Source organism: Ovis aries, chromosome 6 (genome assembly GCF_016772045.2).
Source record: "Ovis aries strain OAR_USU_Benz2616 breed Rambouillet chromosome 6, ARS-UI_Ramb_v3.0, whole genome shotgun sequence".
Classification (NCBI taxonomy): Eukaryota; Metazoa; Chordata; class Mammalia; order Artiodactyla; family Bovidae; genus Ovis; species Ovis aries.
The window spans coordinates 85,762,077-85,782,767 of NC_056059.1; the positions used below are offsets into that span (position 1 = coordinate 85,762,077).

The following is a 20,691-nucleotide window of genomic DNA, read 5'->3' on the forward strand; positions in this document are numbered from 1 at the left end:
ACAAAGCAAAGCTTTGTATTCCAAGAGGGACAACACCTAATGTATGATATGAAAGAAAATTGATGGTGTAAAATGTGCTTTACAGATGAGTAGAAACCCTACGAGTTTCCTGATCATCCTGACTGGAAGGAAAGCTCTGACTAGAATGTGCTCTACATTACTCCTTGTCTAGTTCCTTTAGAATATGGAACCCAAAATCATGTCAGATATTAAGGAAATATTCAATATGGTTAGTACTGAAAATAGAACTACTTGTTATGTTCATAAAGCCTCCAACAAGCATCTCAACTGATTGAACTGAAAGCAATGAATGAAGTAAACCACTACATTGTTAATGGTACCAACTTTATGTTTATTTGTTTATCCTCTTTTTAAAGAAAAGATTCTTTTAAACCATAATTATAAATCATGTGGCATATTTTTGGAGTGAGAGTTTGAACTTCGACTCAATAAGCTGAGGAATGGACAAGAACCCAGGAGAGTAGGAATCTGTTCAAATCAGTGCCTGGTATAATTCAGATGGATTGCATCAAAGTTTCTAATCCAATTGTTAAAAAAATAAAAATAAAAACTACTCTCTCTTTTTCTTTTTTGAAATTTTACGAAACTTCCCACAACAAAACAGGCAACATTTAGTGACCAGGAATACAACAGTTGCCACACAAGCTAGCAGGAAGCCAATCACATCCAAAGAGTGGTGCTGGTACCAGGTGAGGTCATGGAAGGCTGGTCGAAGGTGCTTGGCTCCTTTGTGCCGCATGATAAACTCAATCCAGAAGACTGCTCGTTTCAGGGGCTTCACCGGAGTATCATGGTGAATTCTTGATAACTCCATAGCATTCTCTTTATAGCTAAGGATTAAATATATAGAGAGCCTCTTGAAAATTTTGTTAAGGACATGATATACCTAAAATTGTTATATACTATTAAAAGTATATTACATAATTATGAATATATTATGTCATAAATGATATCTCCAATAGCACAGAATATACATAAAAGATTTTTTTACTCTTGAGATATTCTAGATATGGTAGTTTATTAACTGAAATTTGTTGGATATTTCACAGTCTCTACAATAATTGGAGGTAGGGGAGAATTTCTAACTGGAAGTAGCATAAAGATTCAGAAAGAAGAATGTAGAATATGTAATTTGAGAATACAGAATTTTTACCTCTTTTGCTGAATGTGGTGCTGGGAACATAATAGTGACAGACGCAGCATTTAAGGGACAGAGCTATGAGAAAATAACTCTTCCTGTACTCCCCTTCCCTCTCCCCAGTTCAGTATTAGTGCTAAAAGAAGCTAGTTTTCAACAGCAGCAGGAAAGATTTCAGTCTGAGATTTTCATGGCCCTGACATTCCAGATGAAAACAAGAAACTTGATGTGATCCTCTGGTCAAGGAGTAGGGGCTGAGAGTAAGTCGATGGTATGTCAATGCTGCTGCTGCTGCTAAGTCGCTTCAGTCGTGTCCCACTCTGTGTGACCCCATAGACGGCAGCCCACCAGGCTCCCCCGTCCCTGGGATTCTCCAGGCAAGAACACTGCAGTGAGTTGCCATTTCCTTCTCCAATGCGTGAAAGTGAAAAGGAAAAGTATGTCAAGGCTACTTTTCTCAATTTGTCCCACCCTCTTTTTCCCCTGCTGAGTCCACAATACTATCCTCTCTACATCTGTGTCTCTATTTCTCCCCTGTAAACAGGTTCATCAGTACCATTTTTCCAGATTCTGTATATATGAGTTAATACATTTGTTTTTCTCTTTCTGAGTTCTTTCTCTTTGTAAAATAGGCTCTAGGTTTAGAGTTTTTAATGGCTCACTTAGAGGAAGTATTCCTTTGGATTTGTGAAGGAGATGGAGAAGGAAGGTTATTCTCCCACACTGAAGTGCAATTATCATTGATAGAGCGTACAGGACATTAAATTGTAGAAAAATAATGAAATATATGTAGAAAGTTCTGAGAAACAGAATTGTGAGCCAAAATAAAAGAAGTATGCAAAACCCTGTCACCATTTGGTTTTAAAAAAAGAAAAAAAGACAGGTCTTTCTTAATTACAAGAATTTAATGAATAAATACCTCTAGATATATCTCAGGAAAACAAGGAAAAAACAATAGCTCTGAGACACAGAAAAAAAAATTGTCAGATAAAAAATTAATAAAAACAAGCCATTCAGGAATAGATATACCAAGCATACTGTGCAAAGTTGCTTCAGTTGTATCTAACTCTTGCAATCCCATGGACTGTAGGTCTCCAGGCTCCTCTGTCCATGGAATTCTCTAGGTAAGAATACTGAAGTAGGTGGCCATTTTCTTCTCCAGGATATCGTCCTGACCTAGGGATCGAACCTCTCCTGCATTGCAGGCAGATTCTTTACCATCTGAGCCACCAGGGAAGTCCCAAAATGTAGCCTGGTCCCATTTTTATACATTTTTTTCTTTTCTCTTTATAAATTAGCACAAAGAAATATCTGAAGTAATATTTCTATACTGGTAATAGGTTATAGATACCTGAAGAGAGCTATGTGATTTTTTTCAACTTTATTTCTCTGTATTTCTGTCACATTGCCTAAATTCTTTATAGTAGTAATATCTGTAATTTTAAAGACATAATAAATGGCTTCCCAGGTGGCTCAGTGGTGAAGAATATGCCTGCCAATGCAGGAGATGTGGGTTGGATCCCTGGGTCAGGAAGATCGCCTGGATTATATAGGTTTTTATATATAAAAACCTCCATTTCCCCTGGAGAAGGAAATGGCAACTCACTCCAGTCTTCTTGCCTGTAGAATCCCACAGACAGAGGAGACTGGTGGACTAAAGTCAATGAGGTTGCAAAAGAGCTGACATGACTCAGCACTGAGCATACACATGAACAAAAAATAATATTAGCAAAAGTATGTGTGACTCTTTAAAAATAGTTTATCTGTTTTAAATAAATTCAGCATTTTTTTGAGGATGAAATCTATTCTCCCATAACAATAGGTAAATATTTTCATAGAATTTGAAAAGTATATGGCAATAATTTATTTGATGTTAGATATGTCCTGGTAATTATATAAAAGTATTGAATTAAACTGAATGAAACAATTATTCCTTTTAAAAACCAATGTTTCTCAGAAAACTGTATACTTTATACTCACATAGGGTTGTTAATAACTGCCTTCAAAGCGTTAAGCAGATCGGAGCTCGTCATTCTCTGCAAGTCTAATTCAACAGCTGCTCCTTTGGCTTTAACACGAGCAACATTACCATACTGATCACCAAACAGGGGTATTCCCACCATAGGGACCCCATGGTAGATAGCTTCATAGACCCCATTGGTTCCACAGTGAGTGATAAAAGCTCTGGTTTGGGGATGACCTTAAAAGAAAAAAAAAATCAGTATTCTAAATTGAAAGAGTTTTAGAAATAGAAAGCCATAATATCTTTATAAATAATTAATTCAGTTAGGTAGCATCTTCTATGTGATTGTGTACAATGAAGCCATATATAGATTCCTATAGGTGCTAAAGAAAATAGCAATTGATTATTCCAGGCTAAGCAGCAATTAGTGATTCCAGCAAGTGAGTCATTCCATAAACCTCTGAAAAATTTGTGCAGAGTTAAATGATGGAGAGTACCTGCCATTGGACAAGTAATTGGGATGATGATGCTTTAATAAATAGGATCAAGGGATTTAAGAAAAAAATGCTTCTGTGAATGGGACATGGGCGGAGAGATATTCAGGGTTTCAATGTGAGAATGTTGGCAGCACAGGATAGGAAGATAGACCAAGGCAAGTGCATTAAGCACCTGTTTAAGAAAACAATTGTGCATGTAATTTTATAGTAATCTGGAGCCATTTGTAATATGCTAGATGATGGAATGGTTTACCAGATTTTTTTCCCCCTAAATAGTTACTGCAGGGAACATGCAGAGAGGAGGATGGATACAGAGGAGAAAGAGATACAGAGAGATACAGAGAGTTGGGAAGATGTTGCCATATTCTATACAAAATGTAATGAGAGCCTTATCTAAAGGTACTTTCCTTTACCCTGATCCTGAAGAGGCAGAGATTATATCAGAAGTGGAAGAATTATAAAATCCATATTTGTGTTAGAGCTTGAAAAAGATTCTATCCTTGACCAAAGTCTAGTCAGGCTCCTCTGAACTCTCTTCTCAACTAGGTCCTGGTTTGGGGGTTTCTTTTTTCTCTCTGCATTACCTAATTTTAGCAAGCATCCTATGAAGTCAGTTTCCCTAGACTCTTGAAACCTTGATATTTGATCACCTCTCTGATTGTTGATTCATCCTTCACCATCCCCCTATTTGATACCTGATCGCTCTGGCCTGCCTCCAGCAAGAATCTGATTCAGTTGTTTTTGCCAGAATCCCCCCCTTATCTGTGATGCTTACTCTTATTAATTTTTCATCTAATGACCATCCACTCTTTACTTTATCTATAAATTTTCCACTTTTCTTTTTTGACTCAGATTGAATCCAATCTCTGATTTGCTGTGAAAGTCTATTGCAGTAGTATTAATCCTGATGGTCTTGGATAAAGTGTTCTTTACAGTCTTTTGGGGCTTCCAGTCTTTTGGGGCTTTTTTTGATAGCTCAGGATTCTTGGTAAAGAATCTACTTGCAATGCAGGAGACCCTAGTTCAATCCCTGGGTTGGGAAGATCCCCTAGAGAAGGGAAAGGCTACCCATTCCAGTATTCTGGCCTGGAGAATTCCATGGACTGTATAGTCTATGGGGTATTAAAGAGCTGGACACGACTGAGCAACTTTCACTGCACTGCACTTCAGTTTAGTCTTTAACAAGTGTCATGGATAATTGTTTCTTTAACAAACTCCAGAAGAAATGTGAAGAAGCCATCAAGGTTTTTATTTCTTATTTTGAATGCAAATTTTTTGGATTTATTTGTTATTGAGTAATCATTCAGATTATCTCTTATTTTTTCTGTTTGACTTTCTTCTCTTTGGTCTTACCCAGAAGATCATTCTGTGGAATCCATTCATATATCCGGGTATTGGCTCCTAAATTTTCTGGTTTCTTTCCTCCATATTTCCACAGAACCTGTTAAGGCAAGTGTCTTTACTTCATTTGAAAATTTTTAGAACCATATCCTGTCAGAAGGAGGCAGTTAACTTAGAATTAATCAGATTTAATGCCTCCAGGTATTACACAAGCAATGAGGCCCTAGTGATTAAGTAATGAATGTTTCTAAACCATTGACATTACAATCATATTTTCAAATGCTTACAATAATCCTAATCTATATACTAACAGGTTAATTCTCACTTAAAAGATGAAGGAAAAAAAGACAATCTTTAGCTGAAACAATTATGTATTGGCATTTCTAGGTTATTCTGGTAAAGGGAATTTCACAACAAAATTTTCAGAGGTAAAGGGGATGGATGTTATTTACCTAGGAACTTGTTAGCACTCTGACCTTTGTTATATACTTGGTAGTGATATAGAATCGAGTATTGTCTTTATTATAATAAAATATATATAATGATATTTATAATTTTAAGGTATTGTATGACTAGAACTTACATTAGGCATTATAATCCACAATGTTGTGAAACCATCAGCACCATCAATATCCCAAATGTCTTCATTATCCCTATATAACTGTATCATTCAGCAGTAACTCCCTATTCCCTTCACTTCATAACCCCTGGTGACCTCTATTCTATTTTCTGTCTCTGCAGATTTAACTACTCTGGTAATTTAAGTGGAATCATGCATTACTTTCTGACAACATTATTTCGCTTAATGTTATGTCTCAGAGTTCGTACATACTGTAACATATCAGCATTTCCTTCTGTTAAAAGGTGGATAATATTTCTTTGTGTGTATATGTCACATTTTATCCAGTCATTTCATGATTGTGAATAATGTTGCTGTGACCACTGGAGTGCAAATAGCTGTTTGAGCCCATGATTTCAATTCTTTTGGATATATAGCCAGAATTAAAATGACTGGTTTGTATGATATACTCATGGTTAACTTCCTGAGAAAACACAAAACGTTTTCCACAGCCCATGGGCTTCCTTGGTAGCTCAGATGGTAAAGAATCTGCCTGCAATGTGGCAGGATAGATCCCTGGATTGGGAAGATCCCCTGGAGAAGGGAATGACAATTCACTCCAGGATTCTTGACTGGAGAATTCCATGGAAAGAATCTACCCTTCTAATACCACACTGTTAATTTACTGTTGGTTTATAATATTTCTAATTACAATGTTTGAAAATATGAGTCTTTTCACTTTTTGTTTTTCAATATTGTTTGTCTATTTGTGGTTCTTGAAATTCCATATGAGGTTGTTAATTGGATATTTCATTTCTGACAAAAAAGGCTGTTAAAGAGTTTTGATAGGCATTTAATAAATCTATAGATTACTTTGGATAGTGTTGACATTTTAACATGCTAAATGTTCCTATCCGTGGACACGGGATAGCTTTCCATGTATTTAGGCATTCTTTAATTCCTTACAATGATAATGTTTTATATTTTTCCACATGCAAATATGTAACTTCCTCAGTCAGATTCATTCTTAAGTATTTAAATTGTTTCATTGTTCTTGTAAAGAAAGTTTTAAAATTTCACCTTCAGTGTGCTCATTGATACTGTGTGCATAATAAGAAAAACTGATTTTTGTGTGTGAATCTTGTACTCTACACTTTTGTTAAATTTGGTTTTTAGCCCTAGTAGCCCTTTGTGAGTTCTTGGGGATTTTTTATGTATAAGATCATGTCATCTTCAAATACACATTGTTTTCCCTCTCATTCTAATGTGCATGAAAGCCTTTCATTTCTTTTTCTTGTGTCATTTCCATGCTGAACTTCTAGTAAAAGTTAAATAGCAGCAGTGCAAGTAGTCATTCTTGTATTTTTCCTGATCTTAGGAGGAAAGCTTTCAGGTTCCATCATTGAGCTTGATACTAGATTTTTTTTTTAATACTCTGTATCATGTTGAGGGATTTTTTCACTCTTCCTACTTTCTTAAGAATGTTTACCATGAGAGAAATTGGATTTTGTCAGCTTTCTTTAATGTGTAGCTTGTAATGATTGTTTGTTTGTTTTTTTTCCCTTGGTATTGAATGTCATCTCTTTAACTGTCTCTTGCATCTTCTGAAAAATGTGTTACTGTAAAAATTACACATTTCCAGTCATGCATAATATGTCTACAAACCAAATAACATTAAATTAATTAACTTTTAAAAAATCATAGAAATTTTAAGGGTTATTTTCCATTCATAGTTGTCAGAAAGTATTGGCTATGTTCCTGATGTTGTACAATACATCCCCGAGCTTATCTTATACCCAATATTTTGTACTTCCTACTCCCCTACGCATATATTACCCTTCTGCCCTTCCCCACTGGTAGCCACTATTTTCTTCTCTATAACTGTGAATATGATCATTACACTTATATCAAGTTATTATACTGATTGATTTACTTTTGCTTAACCATCCTCATATAAGGAAATTAAATACCATTTCATTATGGTGAATACTCTTTTTCAATATTCTACTGGATTTGATCTGCAAATATTTTCTTAAGTATTTTAATATTTACATTTAAAACTGATCATGGTCTATAATTTTATGTTTTGTGATGTCTCTATATGGCTTTTGTATCAGGGTGAATCTGGTCTCATAGAATTATTTAGTGTTCCCTTAAAATTTTTTGAAAATTTGGAAGTGATTAACTTATTTTATTGTTTAAAAGTCTGGTAGACTTTACTAGTGATGTGATCTCTCCTGGATTTTTCCTCTAGGAGAGATTTTTTATTATAATTTATAATTCAATCTCTTAATTTGATATGTTTGTTGAAATAATCTATTTCTTTTTTTTCTTTTGATCAGACTCACAGATATAGAGAAGAAACTAGTAGCTACCAGTGGGGAAGGGAAGAAGGGTAATATAAGCCTAAGGGAGTAGGAAGTACAAAATATTGAGTATAAAGCTCAGAGATGTATTGTGCAACATGGGGAACACAGCCAATAGTTTGTGGTAACTATAAATAGAAACTAACCCTTAAAATTTGTATAATTTTTTAAAAATTAATTAATTTAATGATTCTTGGGTCATAGACATGCAATTACAGATGACTGGAAATGTGTGATTTTTATACAACACATTTTTCAGAAGGTTCAAAAGACAGTTAAAGTGTTAAATAACATTCAATAAAAATGGAAGAGAAATTTTTAAATTCTTACAATAATATTGCTAATGTCTTTTAAAAAAAGAACTGTATAATTTGACATTTATAGATTTTTACGGTGCAAATTTGCATAACACATTTCACTGGGAATATTTCAGGGGTATTTCAGGTGTAATTGAATAGGACATGTTCAATTTTCACATTCTGATTCAACCATTTTGTCAGATTTCTGCTAAGACAGTAAAAGCAGATGTGGTAATAAAAACATAATATTGAGAGTTAGTACTATTATATAAATGAATAATCAAAGTAATTCAATATTTGCTATAAAAATAAATTATTATAAATAAGATTTAAAAAATCACCTTAAGTAAATTGAGTTTTTCAAGATATTTATCCATGACCTCTAGTTTGTTTAATTTTGTTGTGCAATTTTTATATCACTTTTTCCTCCAGTTTTGTTGTGATGTAATTGACATAACAGCACTGTGTAAGCTTAAGTTGTACAGCATAATGATTCAACTTACATATGTTAGGAAATGACTGTCACAATAAGCTTAGTGAATATCTATCAGCTTATATATGTATAAAATTAAATAGAAAAAAATCCTCAGATGAGAAATCAGGAAGTTATTCTCCTGACAATTTCTGTGTATATCATACAGCAGGGCTTCCGTGGTGGCTCAGAGGTTAAAGCGTCTGCCTGAAATGTGGGAGACCTGGGTTCAATCCCTGGATTGGGAAGATTCCCTGGAAAAGGCAATGGCAACCCACTCCAGTATTCTTGCCTGGAGCCTGGAGAATCCCATGGATGGAGGAGCCTGGTAGGCTGCAGTCCATGGGATCACAAAGAGTCAGACACGACTGAGCGACTTCACTTAGTGTTAATTAAGTTTATAATGTATATGGCATCCTGGTATTTATCTTGTAACTGGAAGTTTAAACCTACTAACTACCTTCCTTCTATTGCCCCTTCCCCAATCCCATGTATCTGGTAACCAAAAATCTGATCTGTTTTTCTATGAATTTCTGTAATTTTTTGTTGTTGTTGTTTTGAAGTAGAATTGACCTACAACACTATGTTAGTTTCTGTTAGACCACATAGTGATTTGATATTTCTATATATTTCAAAGTGATCATCATGATAGATGTAGTTACAACATGTGAAGATATTACACAGTCATTCCCCACACTGTACTTGGCAAAATACATACAAATATATGTAAAATATATGATTATCTTAAGTTGCTGACCTCTTAAGTGCAAATGCATTTTAAGAACCTGTGTTTTTACTCCTCTCACCACACTTATTGCTTTTGATGTCATATTTTAAGTCTTCTTGTTTTGTGTATCCCTTAACTACTTATTATGAGTATACTTAATGGTACTACTTTTGTCTTTTAACCTTCCTTCATGCACTGGAGAAGGAAATGGCAACCCACTCCTGTGTTCTTGCCTGGAGAATCCCAGGGACGGCAGAGCCTGGTGGGCTGCCGTCCATGAGGTCGCACAGAGTCGGACACGACTGAAGCAACTTAGCAGCAGCAGCTAGCCTTATACCTTGCTGATTTACTAGCACTGTGGTATATTTCTCTTCACCGATGAGATTTTTCCTTTTGTAATTTTCACGTTTCCAGTTTTGACCTTTTCTTTCTCACTTGAAGAAGTTCCCTTAACATTTCTGTAAACCTGGTTTGGTGGCTCCAATCTCCTTTAGCTTCTGCTTGCTTGCAAAATTTTTGATATCACCATCAAGTCTGAATGAGAACCTTTCTGTATAGAGTATTCTTGATAGTAGGTTTTTCCTTTCATCATTTTAAATATGTCAAGTTACTCCATTCTGGCCTTTACAGTTTCTTCTGAAAAATCAGCTGTTGTCTTAAGGGAGTTTTCTTGTACATAACTTGTTTCTTTTCCTTTGCTGCTTTACATTTTTTTTCTTTATCTTTATTTTTTTTCCATTTTAATTGCAATGTGTCTTAATGTGGTCCTTTTTGAACTGGTCCTGTTTGAGATTGTCTCTGCTTCCTATGATTGGATGCTTGTTTCCTTTTGCAGGTTAGTAGTTATATCTTCAAATACGTTCTTTGCCCCTTTCTCCCTCTTCTTCAGGTCCCCTATAATACTAATGTAGTGTGCTTGATGCTGTCATGCAGGTCTCTTAAGCTGCCCTCATTTCTTTTTTTTTTTAATTTCTTTTCAGCTTCAGTGTTTTCCAGTACTTTATCTTTTTGCTCACTGACCTGTTTCTCTACATTATCTGATGTACTGTTTTTTCCTTCTAGTGTATTTTTCATGTCAGTTTTTATATTCTTCATCTCTATTTAGTGGTGCTTCATATTTTCTCTTTGTTAAAAATTTCTGACTTCTCACTCTGTCCATCCAATCTTCCCCCAAGTTCTTTGAAAATCTTTACAACCATAATAATTGAACTCTCCATCAGGCAGATTGTCTGCTTCCATTTCACTTAGTTCTTTTTTTCTGGAGTTTTATATTGTTGTTCCACTTGACCATATTCTTCTATCACCTTATGACACCTTACTTTCTGTTTTATTTTATGTATCTTATAGTTTGGTTACGTTGCTTGATCTTGGAGAAGAGACCTTTTGTAGGAGATATCCTGTGCATCCAGGCAGTGTACCCTCCTCTGGTTACCTCTTCATTTTTACAAAGCAGACAAGCCAGTGTCTTGTCATTAGCTACTGGGGTGCCCGTGTTTGGGCTGCATGCATCCTTCTGTTATGGGTTTGAGGCAGCAGAGAGATGGGCCCCGGGCTGAGCAGTTGAAGTCTGTCCCCTGTGGACCAATGATCCAAGATAAAGATGATACGGGGCAGAGAGGAGCTGAGTTCTGCTCATATAAAGAGACCACAGATTTTTCATTCTTGAGGTCAAGGAGACCTTTTCCATCACACATGTGCAGAAAGTCTTCTTAGGGGTCAAAAAGGAAGGGAGTGCCACCCCATAATAGGTAGTATAAACCTTCCCACAGGCCTCTGAGATGGAATCCTTCCTAGCTAAGCGATGCATGCATACACAGGGGAAGGCTCTGAGTTATACCAATAAAGACTCAGAGCCAGGTAAAGCAATATCAGCCAGATGAAATTTGGAAAGAAATGATCCATAGAGTGATTTAAGCTACCACAAATCACAACTCTCTCTCTGAACCTGCCCATGTGTGTCTGTTCACAAGTACTCTTCTTTTTTCTCCCAATAAACACTTCACTTGTTTCACTAATTTCTGTCTCTTTGTTGAAATTCATTTTTACAAAGCTAAGAAGACAGGGCCTTTTCACTTGCTACTGGCCCTCTCAGTCTAATGGTCTGGACTCAGTACTCTCACTGCCTAGACCTGGTTTCAATATCTGGTTAAGGAATTGACACCCTGCTTCAAGCCACTGCCTGCTAAATTTCCCTGAGATCAGATTGACTGCTGTGAGCCACTGGCTCCTCTGAAAGTAATACCTACTTGCCTTTGAAGTCAGTGCTCTGAGGGGATTAAATTCTGAGCACAGAATACCTAGGCCAAGGAGTCCAGGATTGGGATCAAACCTTTCAGTCTTTGGGAACCACCTCTGCTAATTAGCCTACTTGGGGATATGAGTCTTGATTGTATTCCATCTCCATCCTTCTTATCTAATTGTAGTTCCTTCTTTATGTCTTTAGGTGTAGATCTTTACAGCCCGTCTTCTGCTTGTTCTCATCAATAATTGCTTTGTAAATAGGATCTATTTTAGTGTGCCTAAGGAAAAAGGTAAGCTGGGGTCTTTCTACTCTCCATATGAGCCACACTGCCATTATATTCTCTCATAGTCTTTTTATCTGGGATCATTTCTAACTTTAATTTTTTGCATCAACTCTCTTTTTTCTCTTTTCCAGCTTAGCTAAATTTTGATAATTTTGCTGACTTTTTAAAAGTACTGGCTTTTTATTTTATTGATTATCCTTGTTTTATTTTTAACCTATTTTTGTTTGTTTATCTCTGATCTAATAATCATTATTTCTTTGCTTTGGCTACATGTTGGTTCGGCTAGCCTTCTTTTTATAGTTCTTTAAAGTATAATCTTAGGCTGCTTGTTTTAGATCTCTCTTATGTTTCAACGTAGTCACATAAAGCTATGAGGGCTTCCCTGATGGCTCAATGGTAAAGAATCTGCCTGTCAATGCAGCAGACATGGGTTCAGTCCTTGAGTTGGGAAGATCCCCTGGAATAGGAAACAGCAACCACTCCAGCATTCTTGCGAAAAATCCCATGAACAGAGGAGCTTAGTGGGCTAGTCCATGAGGTTCCAAAAGAGTTGAACACTACTTAATTACTAAAATAAATTAAAATTTTTTCTATGGCCCTCCTTTCTCACCATATATTTTTCGTCTCTTGTGTTTTCATTCATTTAAAAAGATATTTTCTAATTACTCTCATGCCTTATTCCTTGACCTATTGATCCAATAGCAGAAAATAGCTCCTCTTCTTTATAGATTCATCCTTTCTTTTACTGTTGTCATAATTTATATATTTATGCATTGTGTTCCTAATTACATAATTGTTTCTGAACATTTAAATATTAAATTTTTGAGATTTTTAAAAGTTAGATATACAGCCAGAACTACAAAAATGCTAACTTTTATAACTGAATTTACTGCAATTTCACATCACTTCAGATCTTTATTTCTTCATATAGTTTTGTGTTACTGTTTAGCAGACTTTTATTACAACCAGAAAGTTTTCCTTTTGCACTTTTTACAGGGAAAATCTAATGTTAATGATGCTCTTCAACTTTTGCTTTTCTGGAAATGTCTTAATTTGTATTTCAGCTTTGAGGACATTTTCATCATATAAAATTCTGTTAACAATTTTGTCTTTCAACACTTTGAATTTAACAACTTACTGTCTTTCCAAGGTTTCTGATTAGAAATTGGCTGATCACTGTGTTAAAGATACCATATATGTAATGAATTCTTTCTTCCTAGCTACTTTCAATACTTACTCATTATCTTTGGCTTCCAAGAAGTTGCTTATAATATGTTTTAATGTAGGTGCTTTGAGTTTATCAACTGGAAGTTCATTAAGCGTCTTGGAGGTGTGGATTCATTCATACTAAGCTGCTTCAGTAATGTCTGAATCTTTGCGACCCCGATAGACTATAGCTTGCCAAACTCTTCTGTCCATGGGATTTTCCAGGCAAGAATACTGGAGTGGGTTTTGTGCCCTCCTCCAAGGGATCTTCCTGATCCAGGGATTGAGCACACAGCTCTTAAATCTCCTGCTTTGGCAGACAGGTTCTTTACCACTAGCACCAACTGGGAAGCTCTGTATAGATTCATACCTTTATTAAATTGGGGCTATTTTAAGCCATTATTTATTTAAGTATGCTATCTCCTTATTTCTCTCTTTCTGGGACTCCCTCAGTAAATATGCTAATTCACAGGATGGATCTTCACAACTTTTAGGCTTTGTTTATTTTTCTTCATTTTTTCCTTTTTCTGTTCTCAAACTTGATAATTTCAATTATTCTTTATTAACATTTGCCACTTCTTCTTGATATTCTTTACTTCTGTTAGGTCCATAGCATTTCTGGCCTTTATTGAGCCCATCTTTGCATGAAATGTTCCCTTGGTATCTCTAATTTTCTTGAAGAGATCTCTAGTCTTTCCCGGTCTATTGTTTCCCTCTATTTCTTTGCATTGATCACTGAGGAAGGCTTTCTTATCTCTCCTTGCTATTCTTTGGAAATCTGAATTCAAATGGGTATATCTCTCCTTTTCTCCTTTACTTTTGGCTTCTCTTTTTTTCACAGTTATTTCTAAGGCCTCCTCAGACACCCATTTTGCTTTTCTGCGTTTCTTTTCCTTGGGGGTGGCCTTGCTCCCAGTCTCCTGCACAATGTCAGAAATCTCCATCCATTTTTCATCAGGCAGTCCGTCTATCAGATCTAGTCCCTTAAATCTATTTCACACTTCAAATGTATAATCATTAGGAATTTGATCTAGATCATACCTGAATGGTCTAGTGGTTTTCCCTACTTTCTTCAAATTAAGTCTGAATTTGGCAATAAGGAGTTCATGATCTGAGCCACAGTCAGCTCTCAGTCTTGTTTTTGCTGACTGTATAGAGCTTCTCATTGAAGAAGGAAATGCCAACCTTCTCCAGTATTCTTGCCTAGAGAATTTCAGGGATGGGGAGCCTGGTGGGCTGCCGTCTATGGGGTTTCACAGAGTTGGACATGACTGAAGCGACTTAGCAGCAACAGCATAGAGCTTCTCCATCTTTGGCTGCAAAGAATATAATCAATCTGATTTCAGTGTTGACCATCTGGTGATAGCCATATGTGGAGACTTCTCTTGTGTTGTTGGAAGAAGGTGTTTACTATGACCAGTGCATTCTCTTGGGCGAACTCTATTAGTTTTTGCCCTGCTTCATTCTGTACTCCAAGGCCAAATTTGCCTGTCAGTCCAGGTGTTTCTTGACTTCCTACTTTTGCATTCCAGTCCCCAGTTAACATTTGCATTCCAGACATCCTGGAATGTGAAGTCAAGTGGGCCTTAGGAAGCATCACTATGAACAAAGCTAGTGGAGGTGATGGAATTCCAGTTGAGCTATTTCAAATCCTAAAATGTTGCTGTGAAAGTGCTACACTCAATATGCCAGCAAATTTGGAAAACTCACCAGTGGCCATAGGACTGGAAAAGGTCAGTTTTCATTCCAATCCCTAAGAAAGGCAATGCCAACGAATGCTCAAACTACTGCACAATTGAATTCATCTCACACACTAGCGAAGTAATGCCCCAAATTCTCCAAGCCAGGCTTCAACAATAAGTGGTCCATGAATTTCCAGATGTTCAAGCTGGTTTTAGAAAAGGCAGAGAAACCAGAGATCAAATTCCCAACATCTGCTGGATCATTGAAAAAGCAAGAGAGTTTCAGAAAAACATCTATTTCTGCTTTATTGACTATGCCAAAGCCTCTGACTGTGTGGACCACAATAAACTGTGGAAAATTCTTCAAGAGACAGGAATACCAGACCACCTGACCTGCCTCTTAAGAAACCTGTGTGCAGGTCAGGAAGCAACAGTTGGAACTGGACTTGGAACAACAGACAGGTTTCAAATAGGAAAAGGAGTACGTAAAGGCTGTATATTGTCACCCTGCTTATTTAACTTCTATGCAGAGTGCATCATGAGAAAAGGTGGGCTGGATGAAGCCCAAGCTGGAGTCAAGATTGCTGGGAGAAATATCAATAACCTCAGATATGCATATGACACCACCCTCATGGCAGAAAGTGAAGAAGAACTAAAGAGCCACTTGATGAAAAAGTGAAAGAGGAGAGAAAAAAGTTGGCTTAAAGCTCAACATTCAGAAAACGAAGATCATGGCATCTGGTCCCATCACTTCATAGCAAATAGGTGGAGAAACAGTGGCAACAGTGGCATACTTTATTTTGGGGGCTCCAAAATTACTGCAGATTGTGACTGCAGCTATGAAATTAAAAGCTGTTTACTCCTTGGAAGGAAAGTTATGACCAACCTAGACAGCATATTTAAAAGCAGAGACATTACTTTTCCAACAAAGTTCCATCTAATCAAAGCTATAGTTTTTCCAGTTGTCATGTATGGATGTGAGAGTTGGACTATAAAGAAAGCTGAGTGCCGAAGAATTGATGCTTTTGAACTGTGGTGTTGGAGAAGACTCTTGAGAGTCCCTTGGACTACAAGGAGATCCAACCAGTCCATCCTAAAGGAAATCAGTCCTGAGTGTTCATTGGAAGGACTGATGTTGAAGCTGAAACTCCAATACTTTGGCTACATGATGCGAAAAGTTTACTCATTTGAAAAGACCCTGATGCTTGGAAAGATGAAGGCAGGAGGAGAAGGGGATAACAGAGGATGAGATGGCTGGATGGCATCACTGATTCAATGGACATGAGTTTGAATAAACTCTGGGAGTTGGTAATGGACAGGGAGGCCTGGCCTGCTGCAGTCCATGGAGTCACAAGGAGTCGGACACAGCTGAGCAACTGAACTGAACTGAGCTGAACATTTGCTGATGCTTTTGACTCATGTCTGATTTAGTACCCCTTCCATGGATTTTTCACTTTAGTTATTGTAACTGTTAGCTCTATAATTTCTTTTTGATTCTTTTAAAAAATAAATTTTTTCTCTTTGTGAGTATCTCCTTTTGTCCCTGTATCATTTTCTTCTCTTTATCATTGTCTTCCTTTGTTTCTTTGTCCATCTTTAGGACAGAGTTTTTAAAGTATTTGTTTATAGTAATTCCAAAATCTAGCATCCCTCAGAAATTATTTTTCTCAATTTATATTTTTTCTTTTTTTCCCCCTTCATTCCTTTGATTGGGCCATACTTTCATCTAACTTTCTATGTCTTGTGATATTGGTTGAGATGTGTACATTGGATTTTTAAACAAGATTCGAACCCTGGAAATCTGATTTGTCCCTTTGGTAGGGTTTGCTTTGTATATTTGTTTGTTTGACTGTTGAAGCATTTTTCTTTGCCAGGAAACAGCCTGAGGTTAAAGCTTTAGGCCTTCTAAATATTTTATGAACCATTACCTTTTCATGGACCTGCATACAGCTTTCTAAATTCCACTGTGTGAGGTTGTTTTTTGAAGGCCTAATTCAGTGACTTGCTCCCAAGTGGACAAAAATGGGAAATTGGAAAAAATAAGCTTATCCTTTAAAGTTCCTGGAAATTGCATCTTCTAATGAAGGTTGAAATACTGTGGTCAACTTTTGTGCCTCACCTCAATTATCACAGGCAGTAGTCAGCAATTAAATTTCAGACACACAGTTTTTGGAGGTTAAAGTCTCTATTGCCTCTCATGGTGCCACAAATCACACCAGGGATACAGGCATGTTGGCTACTGTGAGGCTGGGTGATGACTGAAAGGCCTGAAATTGACTGAAATTAACCACAATTTCCACCCAGCCTTTCCACTGTGAGTTGCAAGTACTTAGGAGTCCTGAGTTCGAATATGGTTACTTCAGATAGCTTTTGCTGAAACAATTTTGTTTATGCAGAGAGTGAGGTCTTGGTGCTTCAGATTCTGCCCTGGTTTAACCCCTAAGCATTGTATATTTTAATACAATTCAATATTCTTATGAAGATGCTTTTTTACATTAAATATTTAGAAGATATTACTTCCACAAAACAATTTTTGAAAGTAATTTGGCTATTGTGAGCATTTGTAACTTAACATTACAGGTAATTCTCTGTTTTCACTAAAGCTAGGGGGGAAAATGTCTTTGGTCGTTTAAGAAGAATATTATCCAGTTATAACCTAGAATAGTATCAATAAAAATTATAATTTAGGGTAACATCATAGAGTGAACTAGATAAATCTTTATTGTATTAATGTTATTAAAGTTTTCAGTTATGTAAATAGAAGAATCATTGCTTAGGAGTATTCCAAGAATCTATGTTGTTACTTCAAGGTTCAACCAGGTCCTGATTGACCCAAATCCGTTAATTATAAGAAAATATAGTCCAAGGCATCCTGTGAATCAAGACTACAATTTAAAATATTATAGTCTTTAAAATATTTAAATAAATATTTTAAAATATTAAAAATAAATATTTTAAAATATTAAAAATAAATATTTTAAAATATTAAAAATAAATATTATTTTATTCTCAATCATGGCAGTTGTAACTTGTATATATGCCTCATATTAAAATAAAACAATACAAACAACAAAACAGTATTAGATTACATGGAAGATTTACAGTCTAAGCACAAAGCTTACTGATTAACAGTAGTGAAGGATTCAGTATTAGCTCATTGTTTAAGGAAAATTCTGCAATATGTTTTCCTGCTAGCAATGCCAGGACAGCAATTACATATGTCGCTTTCACAGCTAATACTTTTTTAATATCTCAGTTAAACTGACAATAACAGTACCAATAACTACTACATTTTAAAGCACACTTTTTAATTAAAGAGTTTTTCCTAGATTCTAAAATAGCTGCCCCTCCTTCAAAAAATACAAATATCTGACCTTTTGTGGAAGCTGGGCAAGGGCTGATGCAATCATTTTAGACTTTTCTTCTGTGAGGTTTTTGACCATTGATCCCAGAGTAAACACCACGACTCCATTTTTTCCAGAACTTTGAACAAACTCTTCGAACTCCTGTAAAGAAAACAGTCAGTTCAATGAACCTATGAGATACAGTATCAATATAAAATTTTATTTTAAAATTGGATTTTTAGTGTGTATACAAATTATTGACTATATGTATCTTTTGCCATTGCTGAGCTCTTTACTTGTATCATTTGACTCTGATACATGGTAACTAAAGTAATATGTATACATTTGCAGATGAGAACAGTATCTCAGAAAGGTCAAGTAATTTGTCCAAGGCTATAAAGCTTCCCTGGTAGCTCAGTTGGTAAAGAATCCAACTCTATTGCAGGAGACCCCAGTTCCACTCCTGGGTGGGAAGATATGCTGGAGAAGGGATAGGCTACCCACTCCTGTATTCTTGAGCTTCTTTGGTGGCTCAGACTGTAAAGAATCCGCCTGCAATGCGGGAAGGCTGGGTTTGGTCCCTGGGTTGGTAAGATCCTCTGAAGAAGGTAACAGTTACTCATTCCAGTATTCTGGCCTGGAGAATTCCTTGGACAGAGGAGCCTGACATGTACAGTCCATGGGGTCCCAAAGAGTTGGACACGATTGAGTGACTTTCACACAGCTGTAGGTGTTAGCCAAATTTCTAAGTTACTTCAGCATGATTAAATATGCCATTTTACTTTGAATGTGATGCTATATGTGTCTATTATATTACTGTCATTCTCAAGTATGCATTATAAGAACTTCTGCATTACTTGTCCAGTCAGGAAGTTATATAGCCATCTCATTTCTAAATGTGCTGTGGAACCTTCTACCAAGAGAAAAAATAGGCAATATAAAACAAAACTGAAATTTAGAAAACAGAACAAAGTAACTGTACCAAAAGTATGTCATTATATTGACTGTGCTTCAGTAGAAAATGAAAGATAAATCTTATTAGCATCCATGGCTAAATATAAGGTGAAGCACCAGAACTACTTAAGAATCAAATGTTTTTCGTTTGGACCATTGTGGAGAGGGTGCTAAAAGGTAATAAAGAGAACTGAATATAGCCATTGGCTTACTCATCACTTACCATTGTACATGCACTAACTCTGAAACAGCCCACAAAAGGTGTTATTGTTCATGAAAAGGTTCAAGTTCCACCAGGTTCTCCATCATATTCTTTTCTATTAGAACCTCAAACCTCGTGATTACTTTACTCTTCACCCTCTTTATGCCTTACTTTACACATTTGCATTGACTCCTGTAGCTGTATATAACATGTTGATTTAGCGTCCTTTGTTGTCTAATTTTTGTAATTAGGGATATTACTGAACCAACATTCAGTTCAGTTGAGTTCAGTCACTCAGTCGTGTGCTCAGTCATGTCCAACTCTTTGCGACCTCATGAATCACAGCATGCCAGGCCTCCCTGTCCATCACCAACTCCCAGAGTTCACTCAGATTCACGTTTATTGAGTCAGTGATGCCATCCAGCCATCTCATCCTCTGTCGTCCCCTTCTCCTGCCCCCAATCCCTCCCAGCATCAAAGTCTTAGCAATACAAATTATTCAAAAAATTCAATGTTATGAAAATGCTTGCTACATTGAAGAATCCTACTGATATCATAGATTTAAGAATCTTTGTTTTTTTTCATATGTGTGAGGGCATGTCATTATGTGACTGCCGAGATGTGATTGTGCTTTTGTAGTGTCCCCAGGGCCCTAGTGTTCTCTGGTGGGTGGAGATGGGAAGATAGATTCACTGGAAAATCTACAAAGCTCTTACGCTTTCTGGACCCCCTGCAAAAAATAACAGATTGATCCTTGATGCCACATTATTGATAAATAAATACTCAAATACACACATTACACATACATATGCATACACATTAAACATTACACATACATATGTGTTATTGGTCAATACTAAGACAATAGAATTCTTCATATTTTTGAGCTATTAAATATATCTGTTTATAAGCAAGCCTCACACTATTCCAACATTTGATTTCTAGGATTTTAGAACTGAATGTTTACAAGGCGTAGATCTTTTATTAAAAATTATGAAGAAAAAAAAACTCAGAATACTTAAAGGATTACTTTCTCAGCTGAAAAACTGGCTTATGACAATGTAGAATGGATATCCAACATCATCTATCTTTTCAAAATATTGAACACTGTGCTTTAAGATTTTGCTGTGAATGTAAATGTCTCTAAAAATGGTTTATTAATTTAAAAAACTTCATAAATACTTAATTGACCTGTCTCCTGTGATTAAAACAGTGCGTTTAATAGCTGCTTGCTAGATACTGCATTGTACCTCATTCATCATATACAAACATGAATTGACCATTTTCCCTCAAAATTGCTCTTTTTCCTTCTTCACTTAGTAAATGACAACATTCTATACTAAATTCCCATACAATATAGTAAATACAAAGGTATGACATATACAAGAAATAACA

At 36.0% G+C, this 20,691-nt stretch overlaps 1 protein-coding gene across 2 annotated transcripts in view; it reads right to left on the reverse strand.

Annotated features, from left to right (window-relative positions):
* Positions 1 to 331: 331 nt before the first annotated feature.
* Positions 332 to 20,691, reverse strand: part of LOC101119393 (UDP-glucuronosyltransferase 2A2-like) — a 32,361-nt gene continuing 12,001 nt past the window's right edge. For both annotated transcript variants that reach the window (XM_004009879.5, XM_012180095.4), the window contains exons 3-6: positions 18,171 to 18,302; positions 4,973 to 5,060; positions 3,140 to 3,359; positions 332 to 851 (exon numbers count right to left, since the gene is read on the reverse strand). In XM_004009879.5, the coding sequence (XP_004009928.2) occupies positions 572 to 851; positions 3,140 to 3,359; positions 4,973 to 5,060; positions 18,171 to 18,302 (720 nt within the window). In that variant the 3' untranslated portion in view covers positions 332 to 571. The remainder of the gene's footprint in view (positions 852 to 3,139; positions 3,360 to 4,972; positions 5,061 to 18,170; positions 18,303 to 20,691) is intronic.